At 45.5% G+C, this 18,719-nt stretch overlaps 1 protein-coding gene across 1 annotated transcript in view; it reads right to left on the bottom strand.

The window, feature by feature from the left end:
* Nucleotides 1–160: 160 nt before the first annotated feature.
* SLC13A4 (solute carrier family 13 member 4) overlaps nt 161–18,719 on the bottom strand; it is a 43,030-nt gene continuing 24,471 nt past the window's right edge. Inside the window, exons 8-16 of the mRNA XM_063099999.1 lie at nt 17,372–17,556; nt 13,164–13,283; nt 11,899–12,000; nt 10,427–10,528; nt 8,820–8,917; nt 8,479–8,603; nt 3,758–3,919; nt 2,360–2,497; nt 161–298 (exon numbers count right to left, since the gene is read on the bottom strand). Coding sequence (XP_062956069.1) covers nt 161–298; nt 2,360–2,497; nt 3,758–3,919; nt 8,479–8,603; nt 8,820–8,917; nt 10,427–10,528; nt 11,899–12,000; nt 13,164–13,283; nt 17,372–17,556 — 1,170 coding nt within the window. The remainder of the gene's footprint in view (nt 299–2,359; nt 2,498–3,757; nt 3,920–8,478; nt 8,604–8,819; nt 8,918–10,426; nt 10,529–11,898; nt 12,001–13,163; nt 13,284–17,371; nt 17,557–18,719) is intronic.

Genomic DNA, 18,719 nt, shown 5'->3' with positions numbered 1-18,719 from the left:
CTGCACTTCACTTGAGGTGGTAGGTGGTGGAATCTTCTGGCGAGGGGATGCCCTCAGGCATGGTCTAGGGTTGCATGCTCCTGGTGGTCTTCTTTGCCTGTGGTTCAGATTCTCCTGGGTGTCAGCAGCTCTTTGGGTCAGGCCAGTTTGTCCACTTGTGTTAGGCCTGGTCAGTGATATTACTGACCTTGGCCCAGGCTGGAAAAGTGTCCAGGTGAAAGAGGCTAACTCCCCAGGTGTTGATGGCCACCATCACTATCACCAGGCCAATGACATTGACCCCCAGGCCAGCTTTCACCTGCAAGATACAAACCAACACACCCCAGTCACTCTGACTCGGCACAGCACAGATCCCCAAGTGATCCTTGTCTATGCCCGCAGCCTAAGCCTTGCTCTGTCAGCTTGGCCCTGATTTGTTCCAGTCACTGCCTGGGGTGATGTGGGACTGTGGAAGGGCTGGAAAGGCAGGGAGGGATTGGGGCTGGGAGAGGGTGATTAGAATCATCTCCACTTCTTGCTTTTGCAGCACTCTCACTATAAAGTGGAAGCCTGAGAGTTATTTCTGCAGCTAAATGATAGGGAAATGTGTTCAACAAAATTAAACAGATCTCTTTAAAGCAGGAACTTCTCAGAGACTCTTATGTGCTAATACACACAGAGAACTTGTGGAAGGGGCTGTAAAATATGAAGCCTATGCTACAGTTTCCCTCCCCCTTGCCCGCAAGGAACAGCTCATGGAAGTAGTGTGCCTTGGGTTCACCCGAGGAAACAGGGCAGCTGCCTCTGCTTAGCCCTTCCATGGAAGGTAACACAGGCCTGCTAGATGCAGTGGGGATTTTGCTTCTTTTTTCTGAGGGCATTGCACCTCAATGATGCCCATTTCATTTCTGCCATGGAATTGACACTCACAGGCTGAAGCGGGATGTGAGGGATGATCGGATGGCAGAGCCAGGGCCAGCTGGAAAAATGTGTACAGTAAGGATAGCTGGCATCCTTCCAGAAGTAACCAAGCATATAGCATGTAGCCAAAACAAGTCCACTAGCATTAAGTTGGGAAAATTGCAAGGGAAAAGTGGACGCTGGGAAATTGTCCCAAGCAAATGACTAGATGTGTCCTCTCCTGCCTTCTGGCTGGCCCCCCTGGGCCTTTTGGTGTGGAGAACAGCAGGTGAAAAGGGGGTAGATTCTAAAGAAGCTAAATTAAAGTCCTTTAGAGCTGAAAGGGACCACATGGAGCTTCTGGTTGGAACCGTCTTATTTAGCAGATGGGTTAGTGCCCAAGCTGGGAATAGAACCCAGGACTGACTCACTTTTTGTCATACAGTGCCTTTGAAAATTACTGTGTCTGATCATTTGATTCCAGTGTCAAAGGCTAGGGGTGATTGGTAGGGGCACATATCAGAAGAAGCAGGAGATAGAGTTGGGCAGAGCTCTGTGTGAGCAGACAGGCTTATGCAGTAGGATAGGAGGGGCAGAGAGGGATGGCCGTGACCTCCCTTTCCTGAAGTATCACACATGACTTAGATGAGCAGTTTGAATGGTAGAAAGGACCTGAATATCTGCCACCAGCCTGAAACTCTTTCTACCTTTTCTTATTAAATATTTTACAGGGTTGCTGAAAGCAAGTTTGGACTCCAGTGAAAAACATTTTTTCCCCGACTCTCAGCAGAGGTGAACAGGCCCTATTTCCAGCAGTCTGGCCCCAGTAATTTGTATCAGTTTTTTTCTTCCTCCTTCCAACCCCCATCAACCTTGGGTATTAAGAAGCATAGCAGTGAGTACAGGTTGAGGAATGGAGGGTGGATGTGCCCAACACTAAAATGTCTCCACAAAGCCATCTTGTTGAGTCCAGCTGGAAACTTAGACATGAACTGTGGCTGCTTCATTTTGCCATTGTTACTTCAAGTGTTTCTTGCTTGGGAGAGAGTTGAGCAGAAGGATCCTATTCTCACAAAATACCTTCCACCCTACATTTATACAATTTCTCATACTTTATCTTCTGTGAATAAGCCGGCAGGTTTTTGAATGAATATCCCCACTGGTCCAATGAAGAAACAGAGGCAAAGACTTGGCAAGCTCATGCCTTTTGGAGCAGGGTCACATCCTGTGTCCATTCCTGCTTTCTATGCACGTGCCCACTTTCTTCCAGATAAGGGTTGGGCAGAGCAAGTTATTGTTGTTGCTCATGGGGTAATCAGAAACCTTTTTACAGGTACCATTCTTTCTACCACACTAGATTGAGTGTTGACAGACCAGGGACAATGCCACAAAATAATAAACTTTAGAAGAAGGCTATGGAGTCAGTCATCCCTGTTCTTATGGCAACTGGCCTGGCAGGAAGAGGGCACCCGCAACTCACCATATCTTTGATCTGGCAGTGCCCATAGCTGAAGACGATGGCGTTGGGGGGATTGCCCACAGGCAGCATAACTGCAAAGGAGATGCACATGGTGACTGGGATCAGCGTGTAGAGTGGGTTAATGTGCAGCGTTTCAGACTAGGAGAAAGAGAATTCACAGAAACATCAGTGTTGAGATTAGGCTTGCATTTCTCGTGCTTAACATCATGAGTGCGCTTTAAATGACGGCTTGGTGTTGACTAGCCTTGGCTGGACACCATGTGCTAGAGGTGGTTAGGTCCCTGCCCTCCAGAGCATGCAGTGCTCTTGGCAACCTAAATGGGCTGATGCTGCTTACTCCCTTCCCATGGAAATATGGCTTTGAGGTACTTCCTAGAAAAGACGTTTGACGTTTTAGTGCTATTCTAAGGAAGTGGTTCTTAAATTTTATTCTTTAGCTAAGAAATCCTTTCTTCAAACAAAAATCTCATGAATAAGCTACTTTGATTGAAGCAGGGATCCCTCACCCTTGGGGTACAGAACTAAGGTTTTGTTTCTAGAGAAGATCATTGCTTTGTATGGGATCTAAACTAACGGTCTGGCTCTCGATGCTGCCTATTTTTAACTAACTGCTCTCCCGAGCTCACACAAGCAAGACGACGGAAGGGAGAAATGAGAGACATCTGAGCAACGAGCAAAGCGAGTGGCCAGCGGGGGGTTGGGGTTAGAAAGAGAGGGAGGAGACTACTTTGCTGGGGGTTGGAAGGAGCTTTGCTAGGTTCCACCTCCCAGAATGGGACAGGTGCAGCACTGAGTCAGGTGCATTACCTTTGGGGCTGCTAAGCAATGCTAAGGTACAGCAGTTGCTCTCCTCCCCTATTCCGTTCATAATAAGTTGGTCTAAGGCCATGGAATGAGGTTGGTCTTGCTCCCAATTCTCAGCACCTCCTGGAGGACAGTGAACTCAGGTGGAGGTGGTGATGATCGTTACAGCTATGGTCTTGGTCTTTGTAGCTGTCAGTGTTTTGCCTCCATTTTCTGTGGTTACCTCTTTAGCCCTACTGTTAGGTTTTCATCTCAGTAGAGAAAGGGTCATGATTATGGGAACTGGAATTTTAGCCTTTTAAGGTTATTTTGTCCATTCTTTGATATCCATTCAGGGCTGTCCCTAAACTAATCCTACTCTTTTAGAAAAGGGTTTCTAGAACTCTTGCTATGATTTATTCATGTATCTTTTTAATTTACCACTTACTATTTGAAAAACTTCATTTATCAAACTGTGGTTTGAACAGCAATCAGAGAAGGCTGTGGGCAGCGACCAGAGGGTGCAGCCATGGAAGCCGTTACCTGGAGCCCAGCCTGGCACTGCAGGCCCCTAGGGCAGCCCGGCTGGCCATCTGGGAGCCCTGCTCCACTCACCAGGCTGCACAGGATGGGCAGGAAGATGGTGATGGTGGCTGGGTTGCTCACAAACTCTGTGACAATGGACACCAGGATGCATGCCAGCAGGGTGACAGCCCATGGCGGGAGACTACTCAGGGACAACATCTGGTGCCCAATCCACGTGGATAGCCCAGAGCTCTGCAGGAAGAGAAGGTGTTATAGTGAGGAGAAAGGAAAAGCATGTTCCCAGTGGAATTCTTAGGCTTCAGAAGGTCGGATGTCGGAAGGCTGGACTACCAAGGGTCCTCTGGTTGGTCTATCTTTAATCTGGAGCCAGAGGCATTCCTGATTTTTTTTTTTTTTTCTTTAAAAGATGACTAGTAAAGGGATCTTAACCCTTGACTTGGTGTTGTCAGCACCACGCTCTCCCAAGTGAGCCAACCAGCCATCTCTATATAGGGATCCGAACCCGTGGCCTTGGTGTTATCAGCACCACACTCTCCTAACACGGGCTGGGCCTTGATTTTTATGATTAGATCTTTTTGTAGCCCAGGAATTTTTTTTTTATGATTGTACAGCATTCAGTCTTTGGGTGTCCTGGTCAGTTGTCATGACAGCACAGAGAGCTATCCACTCTAATTGCCATAGACTTTTAAAAAAAAATTTTTATTTTTCAAAATGTGACCAGTAAGGGGATCTTAACCCTTGGCTTGGTGGTGTCAGCACCACGCTCAGCTAGTGAGCGAACTGGCCATCCATATATAGGATCCGAACCCATGGCCTTGGTGGTATCAGCACCGCACTCTCCCAAGTGAGCCATGGGCTGGCCCTAATTGCCATAGACTTTGACTCGGCAGGGGTTGGAAATCTTCACCCCTCAGCTTTGGCCCCTCAAATTCAATCTCATTACCCTTTCTCTAGCCTTTGATACCCTCACTCTGTGCACTGACTCAACAGTGCCCTTTACACAGAGTGCCGAGTGTAATCCTTTATTCTACTTTTGAAATTCCTTCCTCTTGTTTTGTCACCTAAGAAAGGGAAAAAATTATCAGCATCTTTGGATAGTAACCTTTCCTGTGTTTTTTTTGGTGGGGCAGGGTGGGGGGGGAGTGGTGAATGGACAGGACTGAACACTGGAAGTTTTACATGAGTAATGAAGGAGAGAGGGATTAAGTCTATCTCCACTTGGTAGGAATTGTGCCTCCTTACTGGCATATAGCATAGTCCTTCAGCCCCAACCTATTTTAGGTTCAAATCCTGTCATGGCTACATCAAGATCGACTATCTGCTCGTGCTGTTTGAAGACACAAGATATGAAGGCACATAGCCTATCCTTAACCTTTCCATAAGCAACATTTATACACATCTACTCATAAATGAATATTCCCACTTGGAATAATTCATTTGGTTGGAAGATGTTTGCCTGCCAATGGTGGGGGTTACCCCCTCTCCTAAAAAATGCAGGGTAACATTGAGTTTTTGCCATACGAGGGTACTTTAAAAAGTTTATGGAAAAAATGGAGTTAAAAGACAATAAAAATCTTTCCATGAACTTTTTGAAGACCCCTCATATGCGTTCTCTCTCCCTTCTATGGCTGACATGCTCTGACATTTGCTATGGAACCCTAGAGACTGCAAATGCAGTAGAGAAAGGGAGAGCAGGGGCAGAAAGCAAGTGAGACATTTGATGATTCCTCAGTCTGTAAGTCCTGCTAATCATGTTGTACAACTAAAGACAGCCTTCACTACATTGTCAGCAGGCTGCTTTTTCTCTTCTTTTCCAAGTTCATCAAAAGCTCATTTGATCTCTGCAGTATCCTGGCCACCTCATGGCAAGCTCTCAGACAACTGATGACCAGAGGCTTTCAGAATTCTCTCTGTTGTAGCCATTTCACCTTGGAGAACGTATTTTCCTTTTTTCTTCTCAACTGACTGAGAGCTACAAACCCAGTATGTGGATACTACATCAATTAGTGGTTGGTTCAGAGGCTTGAGGCCTACAAGAACTCTAATGTTCTCTTGTAACACATTAAACCTTGCTCACTGGACAAAGGCAGGAGAGGAAGAGCAGTTAGTTGAGTGGAAATAGTACATTTTATAATGAAATGGAATTTTACTTAATATTTTATCCAAATAGCACTCATAAGTGAAATACTTTCATGGCAATTATTTTTCTAGCAGAACTATTTTATACTATAGTTTGAAATAAAGTGACAAGTTAGACTGCAGACTTAGAAAAAATGCAGTGAAGGAAGTCTTACTTTTTAAACCCTTTGTATGAAAATATTTTACATTGGATCTTCCTCACTAATATAAAGACTGAAATTATTTCAAACTCAGTAGGAATCATGTGTATGGTACCTGAATTATTAAGATTAATAGAGTCAGTAGGTTTTACAGAAATAGCAACTATATTATCTGTAATACGTGTATAATTTTGATTAAAAAAACTGTCTTGCCAGGGTAGACTTGGGGGCCAAAACTAACAACTAAATTCAGTAAAGATAAATACAATATCCTGAACTTGGAATTAGAAATACTGACAGCATATATATAGAATGGGTTGAAGGAGTTGAGGTCTAATGGTGGATACCAATGAAAAGAATGAAGGGTTTTAGTTGACTGCAATTTCAATATAAATGTTGACATGAGTGCCAAGGAAGCCTTATAAAAGCTTCCATAAGAATGCAGGGTGGTGCTTGAATCAGAGACGAGAGATGGGGCTTGCGTAATATAACTTTGCAGTAGATTGTCCACCCTGGACCATATTTCACTATGGCCAAATATCGTGAGTCCTGGGGAAAGAGACCAGGTTGGTAAGGGGTCATTCCTTCTATTAGGAATGGTTAAAAGAGCTAGAGAATTTTAGTTGGAAAAAGAGATGACCTAATAACTGCCTTATTTTAATAACTATTACTTAGGAGAGGGTTCCAGAAAATAGAGGCAGAGCAAACAGTGCACGATATATAGAAGATGTGGGCTGAAAGTAAAGAGCAACTACTCTTTGTTCCCTGCCCAGGGAGTGACCCATCACTGGAGGTGTCCAAGCCAGGGGTGTCGTGGAGGGAAATTGCACATTGGGTAGGAGATGGGACTCAGTGTCCTCCAAGATTCTTTCCGATTGTAGGACCCTGTGACCTTATTAGTGATGCAGTTAGCATTTAGGCCCACAATGAATGGGCAATCAAAAGAGAACCAGTGTTAGAAGGGGTTAATGTTATAGACAAGGTGGAGGGAGAAACAGTCTGAACCTTAACCTGATTCATTCTTAGGATTGTTTTCTATTTCAGGGAGGGCTAATTCTAGGAAATTCAATTATTTACCCCCAGCTCCATTTAAAAAATCTCTCCCAAATCCTCCCAATCAGGAAATCAAGAAGCATTTACATCAGCTTTAATAGATTCTCCAAAGGCTCAGTCTATGCGTATGGACTGACCGAGGGACAATTCACTGTGTATCACTTGGGGCATCTCTGGGCCTTTATAGACCCATCTCTTGTCACCACCATCAGATCCCAGAAGGAGATGGCTACAAAATCCAATAAGCATTCTGCTTGCCTTACTGTCGGTGTTGTAACTGAGATGTGAGTGCCCGTGTGCCGTGACTCCGTGGCACGGCTGATCTGTAGCTCTCTGTTCCCAGCAGCACTGAGAAGCTCAGGCAGGACAGGACAGCCATCCTGCTCAACTGCTCCCTTTCCTGGGTACTCTGTGAACATTCACCTCTCAGATCCTTTTAGTCTTCCCTCCCAGGGCCAAAATGACTCATTAGGTAAAGATGCTGGACAAATATTTGACCCATAAACACAGAATTCAAGGGTTACCTTGCTACCAGAAGCCAGAGCATAGCCTCCTCCCACCAGAATGACAATCTCCCAGGCTCAGTCTATGCGTATGGACTGACCGAGGGACAATTCACTGTGTATCACTTGGGGCATCTCTGGGCCTTTATAGACCCATCTCCTGTCACCACCATCAGATCCCAGAAGGAGATGGCTACAAAATCCAATAAGCATTCTGCTTGCCTTACTGTCGGTGTTGTAACTGAGATGTGAGTGCCCGTGTGCCGTGACTCCGTGGCACGGCTGATCTGTAGCTCTCTGTTCCCAGCAGCACTGAGAAGCTCAGGCAGGACAGGACAGCCATCCTGCTCAACTGCTCCCTTTCCTGGGTACTCTGTGAACATTCACCTCTCAGATCCTTTTAGTCTTCCCTCCCAGGGCCAAAATGACTCATTAGGTAAAGATGCTGGACAAATATTTGACCCATAAACACAGAATTCAAGGGTTACCTTGCTACCAGAAGCCAGAGCATAGCCTCCTCCCACCAGAATGACAATCTCCCAGGCTCAGTCTATGCGTATGGACTGACCGAGGGACAATTCACTGTGTATCACTTGGGGCATCTCTGGGCCTTTATAGACCCATCTCCTGTCACCACCATCAGATCCCAGAAGGAGATGGCTACAAAATCCAATAAGCATTCTGCTTGCCTTACTGTCGGTGTTGTAACTGAGATGTGAGTGCCCGTGTGCCGTGACTCCGTGGCACGGCTGATCTGTAGCTCTCTGTTCCCAGCAGCACTGAGAAGCTCAGGCAGGACAGGACAGCCATCCTGCTCAACTGCTCCCTTTCCTGGGTACTCTGTGAACATTCACCTCTCAGATCCTTTTAGTCTTCCCTCCCAGGGCCAAAATGACTCATTAGGTAAAGATGCTGGACAAATATTTGACCCATAAACACAGAATTCAAGGGTTACCTTGCTACCAGAAGCCAGAGCATAGCCTCCTCCCACCAGAATGACAATCTCCCAGGGCATGGTCTTCTGGAAGTCCTTCCATGTGATGATCGGCTCCATCTCTAGGGAAGGCTCCCGGTTTCCCCCTGGATCACAGGTAGAGAGAGATGTAGAGCTAGCTAAACCCTGATGGTGTGACTTGTGGAGATTGGGGTCTAATGCTGAACTGGATGGTTTGGGAGAATTCTCTGCTATTTGGGGGGATGTCTGAAGGGCCTTGGTAAGGCTCCTTTAGAAGATTCTGAGTTGGGTATTCTTTGACTAGAGCCGCCCCCAACTTCTTCCCTTTAACCTTCTCTCACCATCATTCTTTTTCCCAAAGCAGGGCTTCTTCGCTGGAATGAGGAAGAGGAGGAAGCCAAGGAAGACAGAGACCGTGGCATCGGTGCGGTAGCCTTTCCTAGCAAAGAGACAAGCGTGGCTGGAGGAGGAGGGTCAGGAATCACTGGCAGTAACACAATGTCTCAGGACAGTCTGTCTGAACACAATGCTTCTTTTTAGGACCTAGTCTAGGGGCAACATCAACCTTACTTGTTTTTGCTGGTTGCTGCCATGCTATCCCACAGTGGAATTATTATTTATTTATTTATTTTAAAAGGGCTTTTATTAAACTGTCCCTACACAGTGCCTCCAACTATTGCCACAGCCCTGGGGTGTGTCCACCAGGGAAAGGACCCTGTCAGTTTCCCCCTGTGGCAGAGGGTGGGCTTGTCCATGTATATAGGGAGCTGGCCTTGCTTGGTGGTCCTGGTGATATCTGGCTGCCTCTGGCAGGGCTCAGGCACTGGTAGCTGAGAGCAGGCTTCTGTGCAGGGGTGGGGGCCTGTCTCCAGAGAGAGACTGCTGAGATCCTCCATCCTGAGGGCCACGGGGAGCAGCTGTGACCAGGCTCCCCTGTCTTGGCCTGTCATGGGGAAACTAAGCTCAGACCCTTCCCTGGAAAGACTGAGGATGGAGTGGACAGGGGGAAGGCAGAGGGAATGACCTGAGGGGCTGCGTGTGAACAGAGGGCGGGCTCGTTTGCTGCGGCTGGCTGCGGAGCCTCTGTCCTCTTGGAGCCCCAGTTTCCCTTTCTGTCTAATGAATGACATGGCCTCTCATTGCTATGACTCTCTCCCAGGAAGTGCCCCTGGCTACTGCTTCATGCTATTCCCACAATTATCCTGTGGCATTGGTTTAGGCATGCTCAGTGGGTGGCATGCACGTGTGATGTGTGAGTGCCCACACTGGGAGTGAGTGTGTGTGTGGGTGGTGAGATGTGGGGTATGCGCATGTATGAGTGTGAGCGTGGGAGTGACGAGTGAGAGCCCAGCCTGCTGGCTCCTCTCACAGTGGATTGAATGGGCAATGGTTAATGTCTGGAGGCAGGACCTGCCTGGGGTAGATGTCCTAGCAGGAGTGATCAGGAGTTTGTTAGATAAAAGAGAACAGAAAAAGATGAGACCTGTTTTCTGCGAGGGCCACACCCCCATGTGTGTCCCTTCTCAAATGAGAAGTTGGCGTTGGGAGACCCTTGTGGCCTCTGCCCTGGCCCTCAGAGGACCATGCAGGAAGGTGCAGGAGCCTATGTGTACTTCTGCAGGCCTCAGCCCCTCCGTGGCCATCTCTTTCTACAGCTGGTGCTCTTCTTTACAGACATCTTCTCCTTTCGTTCTCATAACAACCTGTGAGATAACTGAGGTTCCAAGGTTAAGGTCATGCCTCTGGCCAGTTGGCAGCCCTGGATCCCAGCCCCAGCTTGGGACTCAAAGACTGTATTTTCTTCCTGACTCTGCACTGAGCTTCCCTAAGAAGAGTGGATTTCTCAGGAAACAAGATGCTTCCTGGCCTCATATGTGCCCCTAAGTGGTTACTGCCTGAAGAATTTGGGTGAAGGGGTCAGTCTTAAGGAGGAAATGATATCACTTACTTTTCAAAGAAAGAATCCCAGCCAGGGACAAAGCCAGGCTCCCTGGTAAACCACAGCACAGTCATCAGGATGAAGAAAAATCCAGTCACCATTTCAGGATAGCTATAAAATAAAACAGAAAGACTCTAGGAACTGGGAATTTTTTTTTTTTTGGAAATTTCTTTTGACTTTTTCGCTTTGTTTCTGGAAGCTCCTGAATTCAGAGTTCCAATACCTGAGACATAAAACACAGTCCCTGCTTAACCACTATGAATGGCCAACAGTGAAATGGGAAGAGAACTGAAAGATGCTAGAAAATAGGACACAACCGTGTTTACTAGAGAAATGTAGGTTGGAAGGGAAAGAGAACACAGAATTATCCATTTATAAAATAATTTACAATACAGCCTACAAGGAGAGTGCAGTGAATGGGCACCCTCAAACACTGTGCTGGAGGAGTAGGAATTAGTACACCTTTTTGAGGCAATTTGACAAATATGAGTATATCACGACCTTAAATTTGCTCAGTCTCTTCATCTAAGAAAATAACTGGAAGTACACATTGAAACATTACCTTTTAAAAAACGGAAAGAACCTACATATCCAATGGTATTCCATGACATTGGATACATTTTAGTACAACTATATGTTAAACTGAGATGCATCCACTAATAGTCATGTTTGCACAGCAGAGTGATGACACGGGGACATAATGATAGCGCAGGGTTAAGTGAAAAAAGGCAAGATGTACAACTATGTTCAGTATGGACTGAATTTTACCAAAAATATATATAATTTTGCACAAAGCATGAAAGAAGTATATCACGTTAACACTTGTTAACAGTCAACTCTAGGATGCTAAGAATACAAGTCAATTTAAATTTTTTCCTTATACTTTCCTATATTTTTAAATGTTCTATAATGGATGTGTACTAACAACTTAAGGCTTTAAAAAATAATTTCTACCTGAATTGTTTTACCGAGTCAAAGTTGCACCTGCCAGTTGCCATAAATGGAGAAATAGCACTAAATAGGGTGCTGGGTCACTGTGGGGAGGCTGATGGAAGTGACAGAGTGTTAGTGATTTATTGGACCCTCTGTCTTGGTCCCGCCGTTTTCTAGGAGTGACCCCTGGACCTGTGGTGGCCCATCTGAGCAATGTAAGGAGTCCTGACTTCAGAGGGGATTCAGCATGTTCCAAGAGGGTGGCCAGGCTGTCTTTCCCTTGTTCTTTCTCTGCTGCCCCATCTCCACGTGGACTCCACCCCACAGCACGGCTATTCCTTGGGCTCTGAATACAGCAAATGGGAAGGGCGGCCACCTGGAATCTGGGCCAGCTTGACTTTGGCATTATATAGTATCTTCTAAATGCCTGGATTCATAGTTGTGGAAAATTATCCCAGCACTGGGGACTGTCGAGAACAGGGCTGCTTCTGTGCTCACTTCACCTGCTGTGTTTTCTCTCTGGGAGAAGGGGAGTGGCTGATTTTTACCTAATGTCCCCCAGCTTTTCATATTCCTCTTGGATCCTCTTCTCTGACAACTCTTCCCTTTTGGTCTTCTTCTTCTTGCTCAGAGAGCAGGTCTCTTTAAAACTGAGAAGGGAGAATGAGCAGGAAAATAAAGAAAACATGCTTCTGAGGCACATAGGTCAAATATTAAGCAAACACTAACCTGCTTACTTGCTGTGGTCGCTTCTCCTCTTCACTTGTACCCTCTGCCCCTCTAGCCCCCCCCTGTTCATACAACTTCTGTCTTCCAAATTACCCCGCCTCTCATCAACCTAGCCTGTCCCCCCTAGCCTTTTGGGTGTATCCATCTGGGCATCTCCCTGGCTTATCAATGTGAAGTTGTGGCTTATGGATTTGTGTGAGTATGTTTATGTGGGGTTCTTTCTACATACTTGTACATAAGTAAAAGAATCAGTGTAAGGTGGTGTATATGTCTAGATGTTTATGTTTGTGTGTGCCACAGATACAGAGTTGTGTGTGTGTGTGTCTGTGTGTATTTGTCTAGAGACAAGCCTTATCTGGGGTAAAAGTAGGTGTTTTAGAGATACTGGAGTTATAGCAGCATACAGCCATCATTGCTTTGAAAACAGTCTCTCAGTAAAAAATAAAAGTCAACTCAGAGAACATTCCTTGACCAATGGAATGTTGAGTTCCATGGACTAATAGCAAAACATCACATATATCTTCCCTTTATGTGTTTGAAACTGATCAAATTTGGGGTAGACAGCTGGTTATGAAGAAAAGGCTTGCTAAGCAGATTAATATTAGAAATAATATTGCAAGGGAAATGTCTAACTTGTTATTTCGAGGGATATGAGTATATTTCATACAAACTACTAAGTATAAATCACTCATGTCTATAAAATTAAACCTAAGGCAAATTCTACTTGGAGTCATATTTCTTAGAGTAGTTGGAATTACTCTATATGCTTTGAGAGCAATGAAGCTACATGAGACAATCTCCTCCAATTCAGACTTTTGATGAATGGGACAGGCCCTCTAACCATTGAGTTGGAATTGAGCACATTTCACTGTAGAGCTGAGAGTGAAGTGCAGAGTTCAGGAGTGTTGAGAGAGTCTAGAAGAGACAACGCCTGACTCCCGGTCCAGTCCATTGCTTTCTCCTTGGGGCATGCCCTGTGGCTTCTTGGTAGCACCCCTTGAGCAGAGTCCTCCAGGGCTCATGCCACAGCCTTTGGACCGACAGGAGAGCCTCAGTGCTTTGCTGCAAGGCCCAGGGGACTCACTTGCAGCCCAGGAACAGCCAGTGCATCCAGAACCAGCTGACCACCAGCATGATGAGGGCAATGGGGAAGCTGAAGAGGAACCAGGTGCCGAAGTTCACCACCTCTGCAGCTGGATACTGGCTGGAGGGTAAAGAACAGGTCAGAGATTAGAAAAGGGAGGCTCTCCATATGGTATTGTGGGGTACTAAGTGGGTCTAAGGGGAGAGATAATGATGGAAATATGGGAAAACATTACCTAGAACTCACTTGTCAGTCGCAGCTATCCAGAGTCCAGACAAGAATAATGACATAAGCTAAAAAGGCATCTAAGGCACCAAAACTAATACCACTAAAGTTTATCTACAGTACTTTGCACCCAAGGGAATTACTTACGACCTATTTGCCCTTAATTAACATAAAGATTCTGATAAGTTTATTCATCTGGTTTTCAGGACAACAGATAAAGGAGAGGGCAGCCTGGGGTATTTTGTTTATAAAATCACTACAGGAATGTAAGTTTTGATTGGGGGACATAAGACAGCCAGTTTTGGAGAACTCTGGGCTCTAGGTCCTTATGAGGGTTGCAAGTACTAACAGTGCCCATAAGAGAACTAGGACTTGAAATCTCCAAATCTTTATCAACATCCACTGCTGTCTCAGGGGACAGGGAATTTGCCAGAGGACTGCTCACTCATCATCAGGCAGAGCTGTGGCCCCAGCCCATGTGTTGTTTCCTGGGGAGCTGGGATGGACCATATGCGAGCCATGACTTTTGCCTAGACAAGGCTCAGGCCTAAATAGCCTGTGTTTCTTTTTCCTTGGGTCTTTCTTAGTGGGGCTGGCCACAGAACTCCTCCTAGGTGGGAGGAGATCGTGCCCCTCTTCTCATGCTTCTCACTGCAGGATTCCCAAAAGAGAGAATGTAATGAAAGCACAGGGTGCAAGGTGTTTAATCTTCTCTATCATAACAGGGACACCTGCTCCATTACACTGTGGCCTGGTCAAGGACTTACTTTCACTTGTGCTTCTTGGGGAAGTTGTGACAGCTGGCAGCCTCCCTAAAAGCCAGCATGGACTGCTGAGAGTGGGTACTGGGAAGAAGGGCTTTAGTAGTAGAAGGATGCCAGAGGGCATCAACCATAGCATGACTCACTATGGGCTGTCCTGGGAGGACAGACACAATGTTTGTTGCATCATCTCTTGCTGGTCATGGAAACCCGGGCCCTGCTCCTGGACCAGGAAAAGGAGTGGAATTTCAGAATAGATTACATAAGCTTTTGTGGATAAATGTGAGGGCCTAATGCCATTTATAGCATTTTAAAAAGTAAGAATATATATTTATGAATGAGGGTACTTCAAAAGTTCATGGAAAGATTGGTATTATCTTTCAATTCTATTTTTCCATGAACTTTTTGAAGTACATATACATATATCAATTGATATTAAATTTAACAACTAATTTGTAGGTTTTTGAAACAGCCAAAATGAACTTTGGGTGTGGTTTGTTCACCAATGTCAAGAGAAACACCACGGAGGCACTTTCAGCCCAGTGGGGAACGCAGGGGGCCCACCTTTCTTTCATAGTATGACCATTGTTCAGGTAAGCAATAACTTTGCCTAAATGTACAATCTTACCACCCAAGGAGAAGCAGACTAAGGGAATATGAACTGGTCCAACCACAAAGTGAACCAGAAATTAAAGACCAGAAACTCAGAGCTTAAACAGAAAAAAATGGTGTGAGGAGTCCATGAGGCTTAGATTCTGGGGAATGAGGTCTTGAACTTGCACTGGTCATTCCTCCCTCACCTCTCTTTGTCCCTCCTGCCTCCCTCCTTCCTCCCTTCCTCTCTTCTTCCCTGTCTGCTTTTCCCTTTCCTCTACTTCCTTCTTTTCTTCCTTCTCTATCCTGTTAAAAGGCAAGATGTGTTTCTCCTCTTGTCTCTGATTAATTTCTCTATTCTCAGGTCTGGACCTCATCCTTTTTTGTTTCTTGTACAGAGCACTAACATTAATAAAGCAAATGTAGCTCACAGGGCCTAGCCTCCAAAGCCCTATAGTTTCAGGTTTAGCCTAACTTTTTAAAATTACACATAGAAATGTTAAGCTTGCAAAAGATAGGAAAATTTCCCCAGGCTAAAGTCTCTGTTGTAGATAAAGAATTGTAACACAGCAAAATTGCTGGCTCAAGGACAGATGTCCTTGGTGCAGGTTAACCTACTGATTGATATGTTAAGAAAGTTACTTGATTGTTATGTAAATATGCTAAGGAAATTGCTGTAGGGAAAGAAAGTGTTTGCTAAGAGCAAGCTTTTGTTGGTGAACCAACTTAACTTTTTACTAATTGCATTATGGAATGTCACTTTGTTATTGCACTGATGTTACTAGCTTCTATTGTTAAAATATACTTAGCCATAACTCCACCTACATTCCTTTTCTGTAACTTTCTGGCCTGGAGAATAAATACTGAGAAAGAATCTCAGTTCTGTGTTATTTTTCCAAGGAGGAATGCCTCTCCCTTGAGGGTTCCTGGCAAATTAACCCCTTCAGGGTTTCTCACTGCTCAGAAGAAATGGGCTTTGAGTAATCCTTTGCGTCTGCATCACTCAGGGGGAGAGAGGTGACAAATGAGAGCTGACAGTTTCTCAGTGATGTCACTCTATCAATTATCGCCTATCTCTCAAATCTTTAATTTCCCTCCCATCTGGATCATCCCTGCCAGCATTTAAATGTCTCCCATTTTAAAACCCTTTCTTGACCCTTCTTTACCCTCCCTTTGTTATCTCACTTTAGTATCAACCCACACCTCTCCTTCCCTTCACAGTCAACTCTGTTTCCTCATCTCCATCTTACTCCTCACCTCACCGAAATCTGTCTTCTTTTCCCACCACTTGACCAAATTCCTCTTGCCTCGGTCATCAATAACCTCTGTGTCACCAAATCTAATGGATACATTTTTGTTCTTGTTTTGCGTCATCATTCATTGACATTAAATGTTGTAGACACTTCCTCTTTCTTGAAAAACTTTCCTTCAGTAGAACAACCCCAGATTTTCCTGGATTTCCTCTTTCCTGGCTGATACTGTTTCCTTCTTTCTTTTGTAGTCTGCTTTAAATATTTGACCTTAATCTTTATGTCCTCTGCTCTACTTACTCTGTATAGTCTAAGTAATCTCCTCCACTCCTACAGCTTCCATTACCAAGGGGCAAAATGAATATGGGGGCCCCTTCCTCAAAGATTGTTAAGAATTTCCAGACAGGGTCAGCAGAGTATTAAACCAAGTGTGAGGCCCTTCTGAGCACAGTGGCCCTGTGTCACTGCACAGGCTGCACACCTGTGACACTGGCCCTGCAGGCCACTGACTCCCAATCTATGCTATCAGCCTAAATATTTCCCTTGAGATTCAGCGCTATATCTCCAACTGGACATCTCAACCTTAGGGTCAGCTTTTCCAAACCCCCTCCTCCTCTTTCCCCTCTGTTGCTCCAGCTGCTGAAAGCCAGGACACTGAGAGTCAGACTTGACCCTTCCTGCTCTCAGGCCCTTTCTAATCCTACCAAGACCCATCAAGTTACCTCTGATATCTCTCAAATCTGACCGTTTCTCCTCCCCACTGCCACTGTCATCCAAGCCCCCATTGGCCCTCTTCTGGCAACTGCAGTGGTGTCCTAAATTGTCTTCCTGCTGCCTGCTTTCTCCTTTCCCATTTTTCACCCATTCTCCATTTTTTCACCCGGAATGAGTTTGTACAACTATAAATCTGACCACCTCATTCCCTGCTTAAGATACTTTAAAGGCTTCTCCCAGAATTTTGGGATGAAGTCCAAGTTACTCAGTGGGCCTTGCCAAGCCCTCTGCGATGTGCCCGTCCACCTCCCTGGCCTCCTTCCACCCGCTATCATTTTCTTTTATGTGCCCTGCTCTCTGCCTCAGAGTCCTCCCACACACCGCCTTCTGTCTGGAAACTCTCCCTTCATCTAGTTTACTCTGACTCATCCTTCAGGTTTCAGGGAGGTGTTTCATCCTTCCAGAACTGTGAGCTGCCCCAGCAGGATTTTCCCAGCGGAATCTTGGACTTCTCCAGTCACACTGAACTAGAATGATTTGCTTTTTCTCTCTTGGTACAGAAACTGTTCTAGTCTCATTTTCTGTTATATCCCTAGTACCCAGTCCAGTTCCTGACACACATAGAGTGGCTAGTAGATATTTGTGGACCAAGTGAATTACTTACTTGTTGAAGTGTTCCAGGAAGATGAGGCTGGTGGAGGTGCCAATGATGGTGGTCAGGCCGCCAATGGTAGCAGCGTAAGATATGCTCAGAGAGAGGCACTTGCAGATCATCTGGTCATGCTGGGACCTGTACTTTCTGTTCAGCTCCTGGTTCCTGGGGCTGGCAGTCGGGACCAATGGCTTTTCCTACCAAAGGGAAATCAATGAGTCTCTTCAGCCCTCCTGTCCGGCACACAAAGCAGGTGAGGCAGGAGGCACTGTGGCGCAGCGGAAAGGCTTTGAGCTTGAGCATCAGAAAGACAAACCCCAATTTCTACCATTTACCAACTTGAGCATGCATGCCTCTGAACTGCAGTTTCTTCTGTAAAATGGGGAAAATCATATTTTCTCGGCCACATTGTTGTGAAGAACAAGTGAAGTAATATATGCAAAGCACCTGGAACACGTCCTGGCATTAATCAGTGGGAAGCTATTATTATTTTTGTTGTTATTAGTGTTATTGTCAATATTGACAGCACGGTTTGTTTTTTTCTTGAACTCCAGTAAAACTGGTTGCTCTCTACTTTGTGTCTGAATGATGGTAATTTTATGTGGAGTTAGAATGACAGTCCGGCTGGGGAGATGGCTAAAAAATAAGGCTTGGATTGCAGAAAAAAGCCCAGCTTTCACTGGGAAGAGGATTGAAGTGTGTGATTCTGCCCTCCCTCCCTCCCTCCCTTCCTTACCCTTTTCTTCTTACCTATTGGCTTTTCCTCCCTACTTTTTCCTCCTCCCCTTGCGCATAAGCCTTAGCCTTGCCGTGGTCCTCTAAGGACCTGCTTGGTCCAGATGACAGCCTTTCAATATCAAAGAGGTTGCTGAGCTCTGGTCTCAAGCGTGGACTAAAGAAGCAAATGACCCCCTGCTCCCTTCAGGTCTGGCCACCTTCACAGATTCTTCATGAGACCAGGAGAGGCCTGATGCAAATGTCAGCAATTCAGGTCAGAAGAAAACCAATGAGGAAGAGGTCACCCTGCCACATTTCTCTAAGCCCTTAAGCACTGCCCCATCCTCCTAGGAGGGCCAAAGTAAGGCTGGACCCTTCCAAATTTCTTTGCATGATCCATTGATTATCAGACCTGGAAGAGGTCTCATGTATTCTCTGTCCAGTGGTTTTCTATGATTCTTTCTTCTATTGAAATTTTACACAGAACCTTGATATATAAAACAAAAATGTAGCATTTAATTGGTGTACATCAATTCTGTAACGGGAAGTATACTGGAGGGGGGCGGGTGGTCACTGCATGTGGTCCGGGAGACTTGGATTTGAATCATAATGCTCCCCTCACTAGCTCTTCAGCTTGGGTACA

This window comes from Cynocephalus volans, chromosome 6, assembly GCF_027409185.1.
Source record: "Cynocephalus volans isolate mCynVol1 chromosome 6, mCynVol1.pri, whole genome shotgun sequence".
NCBI lineage: Eukaryota > Metazoa > Chordata > Mammalia > Dermoptera > Cynocephalidae > Cynocephalus > Cynocephalus volans.
Note: the sequence above shows the minus strand (reverse complement) of the source record. Positions and strands in the feature narration are given on the sequence as shown.